General features: G+C 42.9%; 1 protein-coding gene across 2 annotated transcripts in view; it reads left to right on the top strand.

Moving 5' to 3' along the window:
- akt3a (AKT serine/threonine kinase 3a) overlaps nucleotides 1-21,174 on the top strand; it is a 49,892-nt gene that overhangs the window by 5,913 nt on the left and 22,805 nt on the right. For both annotated transcript variants that reach the window (XM_085799608.1, XM_085799607.1), the window contains exon 2: nucleotides 18,139-18,264. In XM_085799608.1, coding sequence (XP_085655734.1) covers nucleotides 18,139-18,264 — 126 coding nt within the window. The remainder of the gene's footprint in view (nucleotides 1-18,138; nucleotides 18,265-21,174) is intronic.

Below are 21,174 nucleotides of genomic sequence, written 5' to 3'. Positions count from 1 at the left end.
ATGATGGGGCGGGGGGCTTTTACTGTGGAGGCAGATGTGAATTGGCTCCATCAGATACTCGATGTCTGTCTTGGCTGTAATCTATGCATCGGCTGTCACTTTGTGCATCTCGGCATGATCGTATGACAGTGAGCTGGAATACAAAGCATCACACCTGTCCTATACTTTTCCTCTCTACTCTCCATCTATGCATCTTCCTCCTCAGGGAGCTGTCTATCTGTGCTATACTGTGTACGTTCGACTGCTGTGGGGTTCATTGGGTGCAGTGCAGTGAGGCAGCCATCTTGGCTCAGTGAGTTCAGTGGGTTCAGTGTTGCTGGAGGCTGGCTGGCTGGCTGGATCAGGTGGCAGTGCCAGATCTCTGATATCAATCACCAGCCGCTGCTGCTGCTGCTGCTGCTGCTGCTGCCGCTGCCGCCACTGTCTGCTGTGTCGCCCTTCTCCTCTCCTCTCCTCTCCTCTCCTCTCCTCTCCTCCCATCCTCTCTCCTGCCTCTGCTGTACAGCCTGTCAGCACAACTTACTCCATTTACTGTCAGTCACACTCCTCTTCCTCCTTCTCTCTCTATGTATCTTCTTCCATCTCCTTGCACTCTTCCTTTTTTTTTAACCCCCTTGTTTCTCAAACTCACATCCATATACAGGGCAGTTGCAGACAAGCAGACAGTGCAGGCTTTGTTATGAATGGCATCCTCTTGCACATCCGGAGGAAGTGTACGCTCCAGTGTGGCTTTACAAACTGTCTCCATTGTCCTAAGAATGACTCACTCTACACTGCAGAGAATGGCAGTCAGCCAGACAGTCAGACAGACCAACGGCACAGCGCAAACAGACAGACAAGTCTGCAGAGCCTACAGACAAACAGCACAGGAAAGACAGGCAGAGAGACCGATAGTTTGTGACAGATAGAGCCAGCGTAGAGCAGAGGCAGACAACTTGGCAATACAGAAGAGACCTGCAACTAGCGGGTCACAGACATCAAATGAAAGACAGATGGGTAACATACAAAGACAGCAGAGAGTGTGTCACCTTAGTGTTCAATCAGAGTGATATTTTTGTTCTTTTTTGTCCCCTTCCCCATAAACGTACAGTATACGCACCTACAGATAAGCTCAGAAGTGTGTGTTACAGTGTGCAGTCTCAGAGCTGAATAGCCCGAAGCTGTATAACTCTGCAAACTCAGTAAGTCAATAAGATCAGTGGTAAGTGGTAGGAAGCATCCTTGTAAAGGCCATGCAAACTGAGAGATGGATTAATGGACGGGTGAGTGAATGAACTAATGTAGAGTGAGGCAGTCTTGGATAAATGAATGAACGGATCAATGAATGGAGTGCTGATCACTGCAGAGGGAAAACTTGGACAGAGGAAGAGAGAAGAGGTGAAGGGAGGAGAGGTTGAGTAATGGGATTAGTTTGTAGCTCAGGATCATCGAAATGCTGACCTGAAACATTTGATCACAGTCTGCATGGATGCATACACATGCATTCAAGTATTGATTTTTATTATTTATTACCATTATTATTGAATTACATGTATTATCACCCCGCTGTACAAAATGATGTCAAAATTTAAACATTCAGTTTTATGTATTTTAATTCATTGAAACATACAAGACATCACAGCTATAAGGTGTAAATGTATTCAAATATATTCTATATTATCTGATCATGGTAATTAGTCAAATAACAGAGGATGATGTTATGGCAGATTGTAATGAATTAGCGTTCCCATTTTATGCAATATACAACTTTAAAATAAATGACCACTTAAAATTAACTCATCAGACCTTTCGACTCTTAAACTCATAACAAGTGGGTGATTTCTCCTAAAACTGCATCTCATTTACCTTGGTGAATCCCACTTGTTGCTTACGGTATATGTTGTTGCAGATGTGAACGCATGTTCATCTCCATTTCTGAATTTGACAGCTTAGTCAGATGTTATTACAAAGGAGGTTGTTTGAATTCCTAGGTTTCTTGGCCAACTCAGTGTCCTAATCAACAGGTTTTTTATCTACTACTATTCCACGGGCAACTATGAGGTGTTTCTATTGGATTTCATGGTGATCCAATAGCTCTGTCCTGACTTAACAACCGATTTGAGTTAAAGCTGAAAACACATTCTATGTTTAAATGTACTAACACAGAGATTAGACCAAAGTGTGTAGTCTAACATCTTGAGGTAGTGTGGGCTGGTTGGAGTAGGCTTTGGGCTGATTAGAGGAAGCAGGTTAGAGTGGGGGTTGGTTTGGCTGATTTAGGCCAACAGATTAGTGCCTGGTTAACAGCTAGTGTAAGTGCTGGAGGACAGGGGAAGGACCCCACGGTGTTACTGTTTAGTCTTCCTCTTAATTTTTCTTTCGCTGTCCAAGTCTGTATCATGTTGATCCGTATCCTTCTTCTGGCAACTCAACATCAGTTGCCAGTCTGTAGCTATGTTTCCATCCACACGTTGTTATGCGCATTAAGTTATATTGAATTAAAAATGCCTTATGGAAACAGTAAAATCTGATTAAATTATTTAAACTCATGAATATCGATTAGGGGTGTAACGGTACACAAAAGTCACGGTTCGGTACATACCTCGGTTCAGGGGTCACGGTTCGGTACGGTTTCGGTACAACAGACACTATTGAATGTATAACTAAAATCTTGTGTTATAAAAGTTTAAAAAAAAAAAAAAATAGAATATAAAATTAAACAAGTGCATTAGGAGTGTTATAATGCCATTAATTAATTCCAGAGGGAAAAAAACTTGCACTTGACAACTGACAACTATTACAAACAAAACAAAACAAGAAACTAACATCACTGTTGGTTTACACAGTTAATTTAGACTAGATGCCAGTTGCTTTGGTGATGTTTGTCTTGTCTGTGTTCATCTCAAGAGGCTTAAAAGCAGCGGGATAAGTTGTTGCACACAAGTTGTCTTTTTCCTTGCACCAGTGATTGACATGTGGGTGGGAGGGAGGGAAGGTGGGGAGGCGGGTGAACATGCGCTACGTGTTTGATGCGTTTCTAGCGACGCAGCACGCATCCGTGAAACATCACCAACGGACTTTGTCCGGTGGACCGGTCGCGAGCTGCTTTCTATGGTCGCGAGCTGCTTTCTATGGTCGCGAGCTGTCGCCGTCGCCGTCGCCGTTGTGTTTCATTGAGAAGCCACACGGTGACATAAATGAGGCAGCAGCTTCTCTAACTTCTCTCTTATCACTTCTCTTCTTCATGTGTTATGACAGTTGCAGCTTCGAGGCTCATTACCACCACCTAGATTGGAGTGAGGACTCGACTTTTATATATATATATATATATATATATTCATTCAGAGTTCAGACGTATTCGTCGTGTTACTGTGTGCACCGAACCGTGACCCCCGTACCGTGACGGCACGGGACGAATACATATACCGTTACACCCCTAATATCGATATATCGGACTTTCTCTTGATTGATAAAAGGCTTGTGCGATGATAAATGCTGATGGAAACAGTTCTTTGCCGGATGAATGTGAATTGCGATCACATTTTACGTCAGTTCCACTACATATTTATGGTTTTTTAAAGACATGGCGGGAGTTAACGAAGAAAGATGCAAGTGGCTTTCTGTGAAGTGTCTTCAACCACGATCTCCCTGAACAGTTTGAAGCGCTGCTGTTCCCAAACCACATCATCAAAATGGTGTTTTCATGCCTCCGTCCTTTGCAATCTGTGTTTGCTAAAAATCTAACTTAACTTGGCTGGTGATCGTATCGCTCAGTGGTTTTCAGGCAATGATGCGAGCAGCTTGTCACACTTGGCTTGTGCGCATTTGGTTTTGCGTTTTAGTGCAAACATTAATGGAAACCAAAACTCAGCATGCAAAAAATGTATTTGATAAATCAATTTGATACCAAAACAGCATGTGTCGTCATTGATTCTTTATTCGTTTTAAACCTTTTAGATGGAAATACACTTTCACTGGCTTTATTCGCATTAACATTTTTAACATTTTATCTTCAGATAATTCAGTTGACAAATAGATGGAAACATAGATGCACAGTTTATCAGTGTTTCTTCCAAATAACACGTTTCTCTGTTTGGCAGAGGTTTTGGCATAGATTGATTATATGATAATGATTGTATGATTTCAATGATGCACTTAACTTGTTGAACTCTCATTTGCTTGAGCAGATAATTGTACAGTCAGAGTAAGAGGGGTACAGCGTTTTTTGGCACTGGAAAAGAGGTTTCAAACCAGGGCAATCATGCTGCCCATAATGGTGGACAGTGGTCTACATCTGGTTGTCAAGGGCAACTGAACGGCCACTTTTGCTCTGAAACATCAGTTACATTCTCGATGCATTTTCTCCTCATCACTCACAAGCTCTTTGTTGGCTCATTTGTAAAACAGGACATCAGTTTCAGAGGGCAACCTCTGTTACAGAGGCTTATGTTAAGACCATGAAGTGAGCAGCTGCCTGAAGCTACTGCAGGCACTTGTGATTTTATTTTGGTGTTTTCTAATTGATTACCCAGTCTGATGCTTGTCTGGTAAAGTGTAAAGCCACTTAATGAAGTCTATAGTTGACCCTGACTTTACCGTGCTAACTGGTTAGCATAGATGAGCAGAGATGGGGAAATCCATAATCGCAGTCTGTGTGTTTAAGTGTGTGCGTGTGTGCAATACTTTTACCCTTGTCTGAGAAAGACCTCCTGGTAAGAAAAAGAGATGAAAATGTCCTTGATGATTGCAGGGAGTTTTACTTTCTTCAAATATAAACTGTATATATACAGTGAACTGTGTGGAGCAGGTTGCCCATTGTTTGCAGAGTTTATAGCTCAATTCCCAGTGCCAGTGTTGAGGTGTTCTTAGGCCAAAAAAAAAAAACTGAACCCCAAATGTCTCCACCTCAGTTTGGATGTAAGAGTCTGTCAAATGTAAATACATAAATGTTAATGTAAATAGATTTGAACACAGCTGCCTAATGTAATCCTGTATATCACCACCATCATGACATATTTCTTATCCATGTTGCTGAATCGCAGTGTGTTTAATATATGTATTAAATGTCTCTTAGATCAACAATATTTATTCATACATCTCACCCTGGCGAAAAATATCACATCACATATCTTACCAGTAATTTCAGGCCTTAGGCCTACTTGTTTGATGAGTGAAGTTCAATTGCTTTTAACAGGTTTAATATGTTGGCGTATGTACTGTATACATTATCATGTATGATTACAGCTAGTAGATTCTAGTAGTCTCTGAAGTAATTTCTAATGTACTACAGACGAAACTGTTCTGATAACCAGATGCAATACACAGTGAAAGTGTATTTTCTAAAATAACCTAGTAAAACATCTAACGATTTCCGTCATAGGTAAATACAGCAGGTACCTTTAATGGGTTTGGTTTGAGTTTGCTCCTGATTTAATAGTTGAGCTGCGCGCTGATGTCACAGTGGCCAGGTTAAAGGGACAGTCAGTCTATTTATATCGCCCCACCTGTAATCTGTTTCTGACAGGATTAACTAAGCCACCAGCAGAAGCCTGCTGTGCCACAGAGACACACTGAAAATGTGAGCCATGAATAAATACATGCATTCACAAAGACGCACTGTGGGAACAGTGTGTACAGTGCATGCAGGGAACAGTGGATAAGATGTGAACTCAACATTAGGAGAGGAGGGACAAATATATGTCTGTTTTCAACTAACCAGAAAATGTGTCTCCATGTAACCATGTTACATGCTTCTGTTTGTGCACATGTGTGCATGCATGTATGTTCTCTGCGTGCATGTTTTGCAGAGTCTCAGTCAAGTTAGCCTGATAAAAACTGACAGAGAGTAGAGACCAAACAGTGGCAGGATTTTTTCATCCTCCCTGAGCCTCCTCTGTCTCTGGTTGCCAATCTCCAGTCATTAATTAGCTGTCCATGATAAAATTCCCCATTCCCAATCTGACACTAGTGTAGAGCAACGGACGGCAGCAGTAATCATATCAGCAAGGCTTGGCTCGATGATCTGAGGGGGCTAAATGTCCCCCATATGGTCCACTGGCTGAGTCCATTCCTCACCGAGCTCTCTTCAAACTAGTGCTTAATATACCAAGGTAAAGAGGGACACACACACACACACACACACACACACACTAATGCATACACTCAGCTGTAAGAAACAAATCAAGACATCTGACAGGGGATTGGGCACAAAGGGACAGGAGGACAAGGAGGTGGTGTTTGTTTCTGTGTTTGTGTGTGAATAAGGTATGTGCGTCTGTGTTTTTTAGAAGCTGGCGCTGTACAATTGTTGACTTGCCATCTGTCTTCAAGAATAGACTTCTATCCTTGCGTGTGTGTGTGTGTGTGTGTGTGTGTGTGCATATACAGGGGAAAGATGAGACGGAAAGGAAAGAAAGAAACTGTGAGTGAGGTGCAGATGTCTCGCAGCTTAGCGGCTGGAACACGGGTTTCAACGGTGGACTGCTGTATGAGAGGAGGTGGAGGGGGAGAACAGAGAAGAAAAGAGGACGAACATCTGCCATACTCAGATATTGCTCCGTGGTTTGAGTGTTTCTACACAATATGCTGAGTTTGAATAGACCTGGGACACGGCCTGCTCATTTAGTATCTTGCGCGGCCTGGCAGGCAAGTTCCCAAGACTGCCAATATTATGGAGTCTTTCAGTATATCACAAATGATGAGGTTTTTTTTGCTTTATAAGGTAGCAAGTACTTGTCATGAAAAAAGTCGAAAATGTTTCATTTTGTCCAATGTTTGTTTTTTTGTTATTATTCATAGGGAATAATCGGTAACCCTTTAATTTACAGGCCGTTAATTATGTGATAATGTCAAGGAATAGCCAAGAAATAAACAAGTTGTGTCATAATGTCTAGAAATAGTTTAGAAATAACGGTCAATTTCATAGTAATGTTGAGAAATATAGCCAAGAAATAACAAATGATTGCGTATAACGGTCGATTGCAAGGTAGGACTCGGTGGAGAAAAATTTCAAAGCATGAAAAACATGTGTAATCTTTTGCCTTTATGAAAAACATGACATTACTATGAAATTAACCGTTATTTCTATGCTATTTCTTGACATTACCACACAATTACTTGTTTCTTCTCTATTTCTTGACATTATCACGTAATTATTACATAATTAGCGGCCTGTAAATTAATGGGTTACTGAATAATCTTTACAATAACATTGTAAAAACCTGAATTTGTTGTTAAAATCATTGAGAAACACCTATTGATTGAGATTTTAGCCAGTTTTTAAGGATAGCTGGCTGTTCCATATGATAGAAATGAATGAATTTTCACATTACTGTCACTGGTGTTAAACATCAGAATGAGCTTTATGAAGCTCTGAATTAACTCAGGCTATTCTGTCAAGAGAGAGTGCAACATACAGATTTAAAGAAAAATACAAAGCCTCAAGACTGATTAAAAAAGAACAACTAATTTCACACTGCATTTGCCTTTTTTTAAATATATATATACAGTAAGTTTTTATTTTGGTCTTATGCTGATTACACTCCAGATAGCACATATAGTCATCTTTGTTCCTTTTGAATTGTCTCAGAGCTTCAAGTGTGTGATGCCGGCCAGCTGAGGTGGACACGTTGTCAAAAGCAGCCTCTTAGACGGGCAGACAGACGGACAGACGTTACAGCATGACAAACACCAGCTCTCAGGGAGGGAGAGGCAAGTGTTTGTTTGAGACGGAGTGACATACAGTATACAGCTCTCTGTCACCTCAGAGTGTGACAGGCAGGCAAGCAGTCACTAATTGCACTCACACTTTAATGTTGTTGTTGGCCAAGTTCATGAAGTTACGCTGCCTAATCATGGGCAAACAGCATCTTGTAGGCAAAAATCACAAGTAGTCCTTTTATTGAACAGCTTTTTTGGTAAACTGTCTTCATGAGACTTTAGGCGTTTTAGCAGCAGGCAAGACAAAACAAATATAATTCAAGTCACTCTAACTTAGGCACGTTAGTTTATACCCGAGTCAACAGAGTGTGACTGAATCAAATGAGGCCTTTGCTTCATTTTTGTATCGTTGTGCATTACGAGCATGATTAACCGCAGCCCCATCACATGTCAACTTATAAGTGAGGTTCATCCATAATGAACCATGTGTTCTTGTAGCTCCGTTTTCCCACCACAGCAAAAAAAAAAAAAAACAAACCTACTGTGTGGAATCCCTTGCACCTGTCCATACAAAACTTCAGTTTGAGTCAACCGCTGCTGCAAATATGCCCAGTGTGAGTGTGAGTGAGTGTGAACGCACCCTGACGGACAGGTGGGCACACACTGGGGCAGGTGGAGAGACACAGGAGTGAGACAGACAGGTAGCCAGCCAGGACAGAGAGGAGAGCAGAGAGCAGCAGTTAGTGAGGTGGAGAGCACTTACTGCCGCCCCTTCACTGCAGTGCATGAATGGGCTGGGTTCGTGTGTATGTGTGTGTGTGCATTCGTATGTGTGTAGGGGGTTTGGGGTGAGGGTGGGTGGGTGGGTGAACACTTGACAGTACTTGGGGTATAGTACTTGATTGTTTACTCTTGCCTGCTGGGCTGGGCAATTGTGCTGTTGTGTGCGTGTATGTGTGTGTGTGTCTTTGTGCTGACAGAGTATATTGTGTGTGAGCATGCCATGCAGTGTGTATAAGTTTACAGGCAGACAGGGAAACATACAGCACAATGCTTCTCTGCTGCTTTAGGAAAAGGATGGGAGGGCTTCACAAAAGACCAGAGGGGTCTTATGTTGTCCATACACACACATGAACACACACACACAGACACACACACACACACACACACACACACACACACACCACGTAACGCCAGCTGCCGCCCACAGCCCTCAGCCTCAGCCCAGCATTTCTGAATTAATAATACAGAGCCAACCACTCTGGAATAATAGTGACTTACACACATAGACACACACACATGCATGCACAAAGCTTTGCACCTGTTCACCACTGCTCAACTGGACAGGGTTGGGCTGGTTAAACCCCCCCCTCAACACACACACACACGCGCACACACACTCCTCTTTGCCTGTCTGTTGTAGGCAACACTTTGACAGCTGTGTCTGTCTCCTGCCTGAACCCTCCTCTCTCTCTTCTTGTTCTGATCGACAGCTAATCTCATTGACTGATTGGTCCAGCTGCCCAGTCGGCCCCTCCAATTGGCTGGTTTTAACATCCAATAACATGCAAAGGATCAGAGTAAGAATTTAAATATGAATATCAGGGAAACCTCAAAGAAAAACCAACTCCCCTGTGTGATTATGAACCATAATTCTCACATAACCAGCAACAGAGAAAAAAAAAAAGGGGGGCCGTCAAATTAAATGACGCAAATTGTTTGGCTTCAAAGGACCGCAAAAGATTATACTCGTCTACTCTAAAGGTTATACTCTATTTTAGAGGAGAATCTCTAAAATGTAATTTCAGCTAATAGTTATATTTAGAGAAGGATGTAGAGTGTTTTGGGAATAAACTCTATTTAATGTGAATGTCAATGATGATGTGCTGTAAAATAAATGAAGAAATCAATGATGCCAACACACAATGCCATCCAAAGGAGAGAACAGAGAGAGGCAATACACCAGCAATCAGTGCAATTTGATTAGCCTGCTCATTGGCTGTGTGTGCGTTTCCTAATCGCATTGGATCCACTGCATTCTGAACACAAGCAGCATGGCATCCCTAATGTTATTGGGTGTTTGAATGCAAGGGGCTTTATGTGCTGGTTAGCTTGGATTGTATTTTTACTTCTTGACATGCTAGGAGACATCCAAACAGATGAGTCTTTGTGCGTTCAGTGGCATGTTATGCCTCGGTACTTGTGTGTGTTTTTCTACGTGTGTGGGTGGATGGGATGGATGTGTGCGGATGTAGAGGTAATAGACCATCTAACTGAGCTGTGTTTGCCCTGTCTGGTTAATAATGAAGATGTCATAAAGCCACCGACTGTATGGCTACAGCTACAGTACATATGACGTTAATGTGTACGTGTATTTGTAAAGGACTGAATCTGAAAGACATGCAGTCTCATTCCCTTTTTTTATCATAAAGGAAAGGACATAGATTTCTGTTGTCACACTTGTGTACGTTGTGATTGAACTGTCAAGGCCCTGCTCATAGACTGTGACAAGCTAACCAATGTGTGTGTGCGTAGGATCAGTTGTTAGAGGGGGTGTGTGTAGAAATGCGCAGTTATCTTTGTAAAAAAACAAAAACAGAAGCAGTCCCTCTGTAATGTGAGAGAGAAAAGGAGTTCTTTACAGGACTGCCTGCTGCTGACCCAGCCTTATGTACTGGACAGGAGGTCACACTGGACCCAGGTGTGACTCTGGCCACTAATGGTCCTGCTTCACAAGAACAGCCTCTGCAAACAGAAGAGCACAGTGGGGGGAAAAAAACAGCAAGAAGGGCAGAAGGACCCTCACAAAAATCCTTTGAATTACATCATTAAGAAGGACAATTGGTCTTCAGTTGTACAATTTATACATTTGATCTGAATATGTTTTTTTTAGTGCATCTGTATAAATACCTTTGCTCCAAATAACTCATAATGTGCATATCAGTATAAAACAACACATACTATGTGTCTGCAAAAAAAATTTGTATTTATGCTGGTGTAACTTGTGTATTTTGACTTGACTTCTGAGATTATTAGAAATATACTTTAGAAATTCTGAAATAAAGTGGTCCACTGCTCAGTTATCCAAGCATAGAGCAAATCTTTGGTTAGCTCTGTGTTTTTAATCCTTAAAAGTGACTATGGCAGCTGTGATACATTATTATTATGACATATTATGCACTACAAGTGTTCTTTATGTAATTGGCAGTCTCTTCTTATACTTGGTAATGTCATAGAAGCTGCCAGCTTGTAACATTTCAATTTAATGTTGAAAATAAGATGTGAAGAAGTGTAACAGAGAAACACCAAGTACTGTAGTAGTTTTCTTAATAATATCATTTACTGTGTAAAGAGACAGTTAAAGTAGTTACAGTAATGAATCAAGACAGTAAGCTTGGAGTCGTTGTAGCTAAGTGACCTTCACCCACCCACTGTGTGTATGTGTGTGTGTGTGTGCCTACATATGTGAGTGCGTGTTTGGTGGGGGGTAGAGAAGAAAAGGGTGGGTGGGTTGGGGGTGGGGGTAGCCACAGCCTCCTGTCTTGCACAGGTGGTGTTGAGCAGCAGCCCTCCAGCTAAGATGCTAATATGCTAACACCGCACTAATCCTAGGGTGCTTTAGGAAGCAAACGGACGCTGCCCTCTCCCCAACAACACACAGGAACAGGCACTAACACACACACACACACACACATGTGCACACACACACATACAAATTAACATGTGTGAGTCTGTATGTGAGTGTATACGTTAAAGCTGACCCGATGCATGCTTACAGAAATAAACACACTTAGACCAACTGACACATGATACATACATGCCCCCCCCCCCATATAGGCTACTGTATACACACACACAGACACACACAGACATGCCAGTGCTGTGAGGGAGATTAGGATGAGAGGCGTCTTGGCTGCTGTGTTTCTGTCACTCACTCTCCAGCTCCGTCAGCATCACAGCGGTGGCCGCTGTGCTCCAGGGAGCCACCACCATCTACTGGACTGTGGTGGTACTGCAGGAAAGGAGGAGGAGGAACGACATGTAACCACACAGAGGAGAGTGTGTGTGTTAGTGTGTGTGTGTGTTCATATGTGCATGTGCCTTCTTCTGTACCAGCTGGGGGGAGCAGAGGGGCACCAGGGCAGCTTGCGTGTGTGTCGTGTGTGTATGTGCGTTATGTGCATCCAGCACAGCCCTACCAGGAGGTTTCTGGCTGTGTGCAGCTGGCTGGGTGAAATCTCCTTGTGGCCCCCGAGGGACGGCCACACTCCCATGGGTTTCCACTCAATCTGGCCGCTCTGTGGCTGTCGCCCCTGCCCCTGCCCCTGCCCGTGTCCCAGCTCTCTGCTACAACCACCATAGCCTTAACCTTACACTCTCTGATGGGCAATCTCCCATTGTCTCTTGCGCGGCGCAGTCCTGTCTCTTTTTACTCTATCATCTTCTTCTTCATCTCTGCTCTGCTGCACTGCTCATGTGGTCTTATTCCACAGACTAAGCCAGGGGTGTCACATGTTTTTTCATCAAGAAATTTCAGGTTGTTCATAATTATGTTTTGTAAAAGGAATAGTTCATTAACTGTAAACGTTTTAATGCCCTAAAACAAAGGGGAAAATTCAAAGTTCTTTTTATTTATAGGTTATCATGCTATTATTTTACTGGTTCAGCCCACTTGAGATCAAATTGCGCTGTTTGTGGCTTCTGAACTAAAATGAGTTTGACAAAGCTAAAGGTTAGTACAATTACTACTTTTAGACCCAGCTGAATGTTTTTTTTATTTTTTATCCTTCAAACCCATTTCCTGCTGATTCTGCTCTTGTGTTATTATTACATAAGTGGCAAAAATACATTGTGAACATCTCTACAGGTAGCTCGTCTCACACACAACACCGCGTGCATGTCGTCAGTGATGGTGATGGTATTTAAAGTACTCATACTCACAAACACACAGTAACACCAGTCCAGCCCCGATGTGGTAATGAGACTAATGCACTGTAAGTGGATTGGCTTTGAAGAGCCTGGATTCGCCTTAAGATGTCTGAGCAGACTGGAGTTAGAACTGCTGGGGTCGGGGTCACACACACAGCCCTATCCTTGTAAACACACACGCACGCACACACACACAAACACGGGAATAGGCTACATTCATTTATTCATGATCGTGCAAAAAGTCTTTTTTTTTTTCTTTTCTTTTTTTTTACATTTTTAAGTGTTATTTCAAAATATTCAATTGTCACTCTCAAGACAAGAGCAACTGCAAATGTCTTTGCTTGCTTCTGGCACTCGTACACAGACTCTCGGACAGATGTCTTCAAGCGTCTTATCGTGCAATTCCCCACTTTCTTAACCCCCGGTGCCCTTTCATGCAGTCACCTCCCCTCCCTCACTTCCTTTACCCATCGGTTACCTGCCTGATGTTTAGCTAATCTCCCTCCCTCCCCTCTCCTCCTCCTCCTCCTCCTCCCTGCTTTTACTCAAGTATCAGCCACTAAAGGACACATACACACACACATGAAACCCCTCAACACGCTGTTGTGTCTGGAGATGTCTTGACCTTCTTTTATAAGGAGATCAGCTCAAGCAGCCGGCTAATCATTTCAGCTCAAACCCACCCATTTGACTGCAGCCTGCTGCTGTGTACTGTAACAGCACCAACCCCACAGTGCTACTACTATACAGTAATATACATGAGAATATCTAACACAGCACAGTAACATGTACATATATTCATGTTTATTGTTTTTATTTGCACTTTATTTAACTTGTTTTTTTCATCTTATCTTATTTGTCTTTGTCACTATGCATACAGTAGCTGCCCTATGTGCCTTTAATTGCTCCTTGAGGACAAATAAAGTTTTATTGAATTGAACTGAATTGAATTGAATAATGCTGTTAAACATGATAGACCTGTAAGTGAATATTATCAAAATATTTCAGACAACAATGATGAATGTAGATTACCAGAGCCCAATACGACTTGATCTTCATCTTAGAGGTTATAGTGAAGAACATTTTGCTCGTAAAATAAGCAACAAATTGACAAAGCTGCAAAACGGTCGATTCATCATTATCTGTCGATCGACTACTCAGTTAGTCGATTTTTTTTTTTCCAGCAGTGAAACTGTGACGTAGTTCTGACAGTTATCCAGTCTGTCTATACTTACAACCTGTCTGTCACTTGGAGAGGATGAAAGTTAACCTCTGTCCGTGTAATCTAAATAGTGTGTCAGGCAGCCTCTCCTTCGGTCAGTCAGCTTATCGGGCAGCCGGCCAGCAGCCAGCTACTCAGTCACTTGGTTAGTAAACTTGTTATTTACTCTCCTCTGTTACAGCCAAACCCTCTGTGTTACTGCTCTGAACACTGAATACGTGTCTATGTGTATGTGTGAGTGTGTGTGTGTGTGTGTGTATGTGTGTGTGCCGTTATGTGGCCAAACGATACATTCCTCTCCCGGCTGCTGAGCTGCTGTGTATGTGCTGGAACGTGGAAGAAGCAGCCCCCCCCCCCCACTCCTTCCTCCTCCACCCTCTCCATCCGCCCCCCTCCTCTCCTCCCCCCTACCTCTATATACGCCACCACCCGCCACCGCTCCAGCTCCCAGAGTGCCAGTCACACAGCCCCGTCTCTGCGCCATCTGCATATCAGCTCCAGCCTCGGCCAAAGCATTAAATTAAATCCCTGTTTGGGTTGATTAACAAATGGCTGGTGAGCTCACATAGTTATGGAGTTATTTATTTAATTGTCATCAAGGTTTTTTTTTTTTTTCCTCGACAAAGCAGGAGAGCAGAGGTGTGTGCAGGTGTCCCGAAGCCGTGAGCGTTAGACGGAGCGATGGAGAGAGACTGTTAAGTTTGAGCAAGTTGGTGTGACTCATTATTTCCGTTTTTCTGGCTGAAGTTCAGTCTTACCATTTGTACCTGTCGCCTAATTTTTTTTCCACGTTTCTCTCTCATTCTCTCTCCTTTCCCCCCCTCTGTCCTGAAATGAGTAGTTAATCAGTTTGCTAATTGAGTGACAGTGAGTCGGTGCGTTGCCGTAATTGTCCAATCAGAAAGCTTGGAACGGACACAATCACAGCTGATTCATCTCTGCCTCTTACTGCTAAATCCACAAGCTGCAACTGGAGGGTGTGCCAACAAGATTTATTTCTCCTAGAAATTCCAAAATAACTCTTAGTTAAAAGTCTAGTTTAGTTTTTAATCCTTACTTTGTCACTCACACTAGAAAAGCGGAAAACAAAAGATGTAAGGGGAAGACACTTGGACAAAGTTTTTGACTCTTCATCATACTAGTGGATGTGTGGTAGTGTATTAAGACCTTTTTGAATAATGGGTTTAATATTATAGAATTCTTTCCCACCAATAAGTAAAATGAAGAGAGGGATTTTAGAAAAGTATGACTATACAATAAAGACATCACATTGAGATGGAAGAGAGCACTTTACTGATGCAAGACTACATTTTCACACTCCAAAATAGTTTATCTCATCTTCCTAAATATCCTCTGTTCCTTAGATCCTTCAAGTCACCCACGTCCTGCTGTATTACTGATATCCCATCACTCTAACAAGAAACAAGAGACTCCTGTTGTCTTAAGCACTGTGTAGTGTAGTATTTACTAATTGGCCTTAAGGGAGAAGTAAAGTTGTGCAGAAAACTAAATGAAACTGTGGTGAGGAGTCCGAGAGAGATGGTGTGGGAAGGAGACCGGCTGTTCTGTTTTCTCCAGCAGTCCAAACTAGAGACATGTGGCTCTCCAGACAAGCTGTCCAGAGTGGGAGAGCTCGCTGGACTCATTACAGGCAGGGCCAAGACGGGATAGCTTGACAGAACACCATTGGATCATTCGGAGAATTGGAACAGTCGAAACAGGATTGTGTTAGTTTTGTGTGCGCACGTTATTCTGTATGTGTGTGTGTGTGTGCGCATGCCTGTGCTGTGCCTGTTTGGAAACGACGTGTGTGGACAACTGTCCATCTCTTCTCTCCGTCTGTGCCACCCCTGGCTGCCCCTTCCCCCGCCCCCCAGTGGACATGTACACACACAAACACACACATACACAATCTCCACACATAACGCGCTGTCGAGGCCCCGGCCAGAAGGATTGCTTAAATGTTTTCAGTTGCACTGGACAGCTGAGCGATGAAGTGGCCAGCCACAGGCTTCCATTGGTTGGACACTTCATCTAGAAACTGACTCAGAGAAATGACTGGACTTGGACCAGCAAACCAGTCATCACTGCCAGTTTATAATAGTTTTATCAGTTTAACTTTCTCTTCATCTTCATCCATTTTGTCAGTCAATACATCTCTTTCTCCTGTCCAGCTTGAAGTTTCTATTTTCCAGATGATCAGAGTCTGCAATTGTGAATTCACAGCTGGAACCTGTGAAGTTTTCGTTTCTCTTTGGCTCTTCCAGTTGAAAGTGGCCACACAGATTTATAAGCTGTCTGATGCAGATCTACAGAGGCTAAACACAGTAATAGGAATGTGTGTAGGTTTTCTGTTTTTGTCCTTTGTAGTGTGGTTTCTGAAAAAGTCACATCACCAACACACATGTTTATAAAATACCTCAACTTTGGCTCAGTTCACTTGCATTAGTAATATTTTGGTTAGCTCAGATTTGATGAGATATTCTGTTAAGCCTCCTTCCTCTTTTTCTACATTCTTTATCTCTTCTTTATGCATCTCTCCATCCCTCCTCCCATTCAGCCCCTCTGCACTCTGTTTATCGGTAGCAAGTGATCCAAAGAATATGCTTTGTTTCTGAAAGGAACAGGAGAAGGAAGCAGGAGAGTGGGTGGATTTGTGAAAAAGAGAAAAATAGAGACCGGGAGAGAAGAGGAGAGGAGAGGAGAGGTGTGATTTGGTAATCCTGATGACGCACTGGCACCCAACAAGCATCTCCTTCATCTTATCTGTCTATCATTGTCTCTCAGTGTGTCTCTCTGTCCCCTGTGTGATGTTTCAAGTCAGCCACTAACCCACCACCACCACACATAACACAGACACACACACACACACACACCTCTAATACCACCACCACCAGCAGCACCCAGAGGTACCGGCAGGGCCCGCAGTCGCACGGTCTCTTCGGCGGAGCAGGTGTTTTTCTGCGATGTGTTAACGAGCACGGCCTGCTGTCATTTCCGCTTTAAATGGATGTCACAAATAGAACACACACACACACACACACACACACATACACACACACACACATGCTGCCTATTCTCCTCCTTTCCCAGCGAATCAGCCTAAAAAAAGGTGATCAGAGCTGTTGCCGATCTTCGAGTGTATTTATGTGTACATGCACTTGCATATTTTTTTCTATTAGCACGGCTTCGGAAAGGTGTGTAAATGTGTGTGTGTCTGTGTCAAGGAACAGCTGGTCAATTAAAAGGGGTTGAGAAGAAGGGAACATTTGTTTCTGGGGTTTTTTTTATTATCATTTCTGCTGTTTTTAAAAGAGAAGGTGAAAAATGTTTACACAACTCCTAAGTTTGGAAAGTGGTGACTTGTCAGTTTCTTTCAACAGAGCTAGATGTTGCTTCAGTCATGTACTCTTCTACGTAATGACACACTTGTGCGCGCAGTTTTTCCATCCCTGTACTTGTACTCTCTGTACTCATCCAGCTACGTGTGAATCCATACTGTGGAACTATAATCCATGTGTGTATCCATGCTGTTTCCAGTAAGTGTTATCCGCCTCTGTGGTGGTGGTGGTGTGGTAATGTTTGACACTCATGTAATCCTGCAGCAGGTCATCTGATAAAGCTGTGGTGCCACCTCAGTCAGTGCCTGTCTGTGCCAGCCAGTTGGGTAATACTCTACGACCAGCTGCTCAGCAGATGTTGTTATTTGTTGCTCAGGTTTAAGAAAGGCTATTCTCTACGTGTAATTTACCTCATCTCGTCTCAATTCAACCTATTCCACCCTCTCCTTCTCCTCTTCCTTCGCTGGCAACCAGTGGTTTGTGTGTATGTGCATGCATTTAAAGTGTGAGTTTATATGTGGGCACATGTGTGCTTTTGTGTATGTGTGTGTGCGCGAGTGTGTGTGTATGTGTGTGGTAGAAGGGTCATCACCTCGACACCTGCCCATGTATCAGCCAGATGATGTTTCTGGCATAGATAGTTTGAGTGTTGTGCTGGTAAACATGTTTTTGTCAATTTTTACATGATAATCCGATCTGAATCTGGCAAGCGCTGTGGGAGTCCCAGAGATACTGTGTGGGTGTGTGTGTGAGATATCCTTTGGACAGATGAGCGTTGAGCTGACAGACTTTTATCTGTCTCGGGAATAAAATCTGTATTTAAAATCGTGACCAGATTCATTATTGGTATTAGTACTGTCCATATATCATCGTGGTCATTATAATCGTCATTAGCCTTCAGCTTTATCATCCCTTAGGTTCATGATCTGTATTCAGCTGTGTTTGCAGCAACTTAATCGATCTGACTAAAAATTTCCTCCCTCTCTTTGTGTCCATTTCTCTCTTCAGGTGAATACATAAAGAACTGGCGACCGCGTTATTTCCTGCTGAAGACAGACGGCTCTTTCATCGGCTACAAAGAGAAACCTCAGGATGCAGACCTGCCCTACCCCCTAAATAACTTTTCTGTAGCAAGTATGTTACCCTCTATATAAAAACAGCCTTACCACTGTGGTTTAATCCTACTATGCCTGTAGCTTTACACACATGCACATGACAGCGATGTGTAATGGGAAAAATACAGTTCAGCCATCCCATACTTACAGATTCACATCTGAAGGATACACCTCTTGATCCCTGATTAACTAATCTGGAGCTTTTTTTTGCAATGTATCCAAGTGCCCACATCTTCTCCTTACATCATCGTAGGCTCATAATTAACATTTAAAAACATACTGACCCACCTGTGAGACACTTACCAAATAATATTTCAAGTGTATTTTGGTCTACTCTGTTCCAGAAGCACTGATTCCCCCGATTCATCTGTGCAAAATATTTCACAGCAACAGCTGTTGATACACGATTGGTTTTAGGCAATGGTTGCAAAGTGTTTTCCACATGAAAGGTACAACTACAGGCCTCGCATTCCCTCTCATATACCAAAAGCCTTTGATTGTGACTGCAATCAGAAGGGTTAAAGGACAGTAACCTTTTTATTTTGGATATATTATTATCAGTCTTATGTGTAAGGATGGACGTGTCAGGTGACAGGTTGATGATGATGATACCGTGAGACCTGTGATTGACCCCTGTAGGGAGCATTTCAGTTTCAATTCCACTCTAGGTGATTGGGAATGAATGTTTTGCTTTAGGACACTGAACTCATCTCTTCCCATCGAGGGACGTATAACAGCCTATGTCTTTTAACTGATTATATTTTTATATTTCTTAAATGTCAATGCAAAGCACGTCTGTCATGTAAATTGCTGTGAGATGTTGCTGAAATGTTCTTGTGATTTCATCACACTGCTACACAATGAAATGGTGCAACAGTTGTTGCATCAGTTTCACTCATGGCGTGTCCAAACATCTTGTCAGTCATCAGTCTTCACTGCGTAGATATGTATTGCAGAATTCACTCAGGGCTCTAATTAACCATTTATCAGTATATCATCTGTCCGCACCTGGTTAACAAGCTCCACAGCGTCGTTGACATGTGTAATTAACTACTTAATGAGTTAACAAGATGAATTTTAATGTCTCACAGTCTCAAAGCCACTGCCACCACCGCCACCACCTCTCATTGTTCATATGATAAATGAAAATTGACTGTAAAACTTTGTGTTTGCTCTCCAGAGATTTTTCCTTTTGAATGAAAAATGGTACATCCCACAATCTGACAGAATATAGAGTTTACTAAATACTTACAGTACTCACAATTCATCATTTTTGGATAAGCGTAACTGTTTAAGACACCTAACTTAAAACTTCAAATCACTGTACATTAAATTAGAGACCATAGGCTGGTCAAGTATGTCATAGTTTAATTTAGTTGTTTACTCTGTCTCATGTCCATACATCTCAACTCAATTTAAAATGTATGTATATAGCACATTTAAAAACAACCTTAGTTGCCCAAAGTGCTGCACAACATACATAGTCAGGTGCTAGCAATATAGATAAAAACAGCATAGATCATCAACATAGAGTAACAATAAGATAGGACAATAAGACTGGATTGGAAATGAACAAAGGTTTTAGTTAGTTACCGGTAGTTAAATCTGGTGAGTCTTCAGTTAAATGGCTTTGAAAGAACAGTGCACTGAAGATTAGTGATGGACGAAATAACTGGAGAGGCCGAGGAGAGTGGAGGGGGAAAAAAAGAAAAGAAAATGATGACGAATGGTAGAATACAAGCTGATACCTCAGAGAAAATGATAAAGAATGGTACAACGAAGGGCGGAGGAGGAGACAGAAAGATAGGAGTCCGGAAGGGAGGACAAGTCGGGGGAATGAGCGATGGGAATCGATCGGAGGGGGCAGAGGAAGAGAAAATTGGAGATGGGTGGGGGGAAGAGAGAGAGGACAGAGATGGAAGGATGATTAGGGTGGAGAGCAACGGATGGGAACAGGAGAGAGGGATCGGAGGGTGAGGGTTTTTTTTTTCGTGGATGAAATATGGGGGAGAGGAAAGGAGGGTGAGGGAGGAGAAGAGGAGAGGAGGAACATACAGGGAGGAGGAGACGAAGACAGGATTGGTAGAACGAGGAAACAGAGGAGAGGAAAAGAGTTTGCGAGGAGGACAAGCCAGGCCATACATCCGGCCCCGGCTGCTTGGCACAGCACTGGCACTGCCACATCTGTTGCCCAAAGCTGGGAGGCCAGGTGGCATGTGTGTGTGTGTACGTTTGTGTATGTGCATGTGTGTGTGTTTGTTTATTTGTGTGTGCCTGACTGTGTGTGTGTCTATGTGTGTGTGTGCGAACAACAGAAGTGGTCAGATGGAACAGAGATGGTACAGGCCTGTTCCCTGCAGAGGGACTCATACATACAAGCCTGTCGCTCATACACACACACACACACACACGCACATGTGCACACACGCACGCACACACACACACACACTCGCATACACCCACTAAACTGCTACACAGATTTCAGAATTGCCTGCTGTGGCAAACTACCCAATTTCAGCTAACATTCAAACTTCAATATCACTTTTGTGTGTGTGCGTGCGTGCGTGTATTTGTGTGTGTGTGTGTCTCCGTCCAGGCGTGGTGTGAGTATTTTTTGGCATCAGCCATAGCATGACCTTGTTTTCTGGCAGCACAGCAGGCCTTTTTTTTCACAAGTCAGGTAGTAACTTCTTTGTGTGTGTGTGTGTCTGTGTTTGACTTTACATTGAAACTCTGCTGTGTGTACGACCTGAGCGGTGTTGTCATTAACCTTCCTGTCTATATTTAGGCTGAGCCGTGACGTGCTGTGCTGTGCCACACTTAAACAGGAAGTAATTGGAAGACGGGGTAGGGAGGTGAGAGGACAGGAGAAGGAGGGAGGGGGAGAGAAAACAAGTGGAGGGAGAGACGAGGGCAGGAGAAAAGGTGA

Source organism: Trachurus japonicus, chromosome 15 (assembly GCF_045865225.1).
Source record: "Trachurus japonicus isolate A0001 chromosome 15, Traja_1.0".
Taxonomy (NCBI): domain Eukaryota; kingdom Metazoa; phylum Chordata; class Actinopteri; order Carangiformes; family Carangidae; genus Trachurus; species Trachurus japonicus.
Note: the sequence above shows the minus strand (reverse complement) of the source record. Positions and strands in the feature narration are given on the sequence as shown.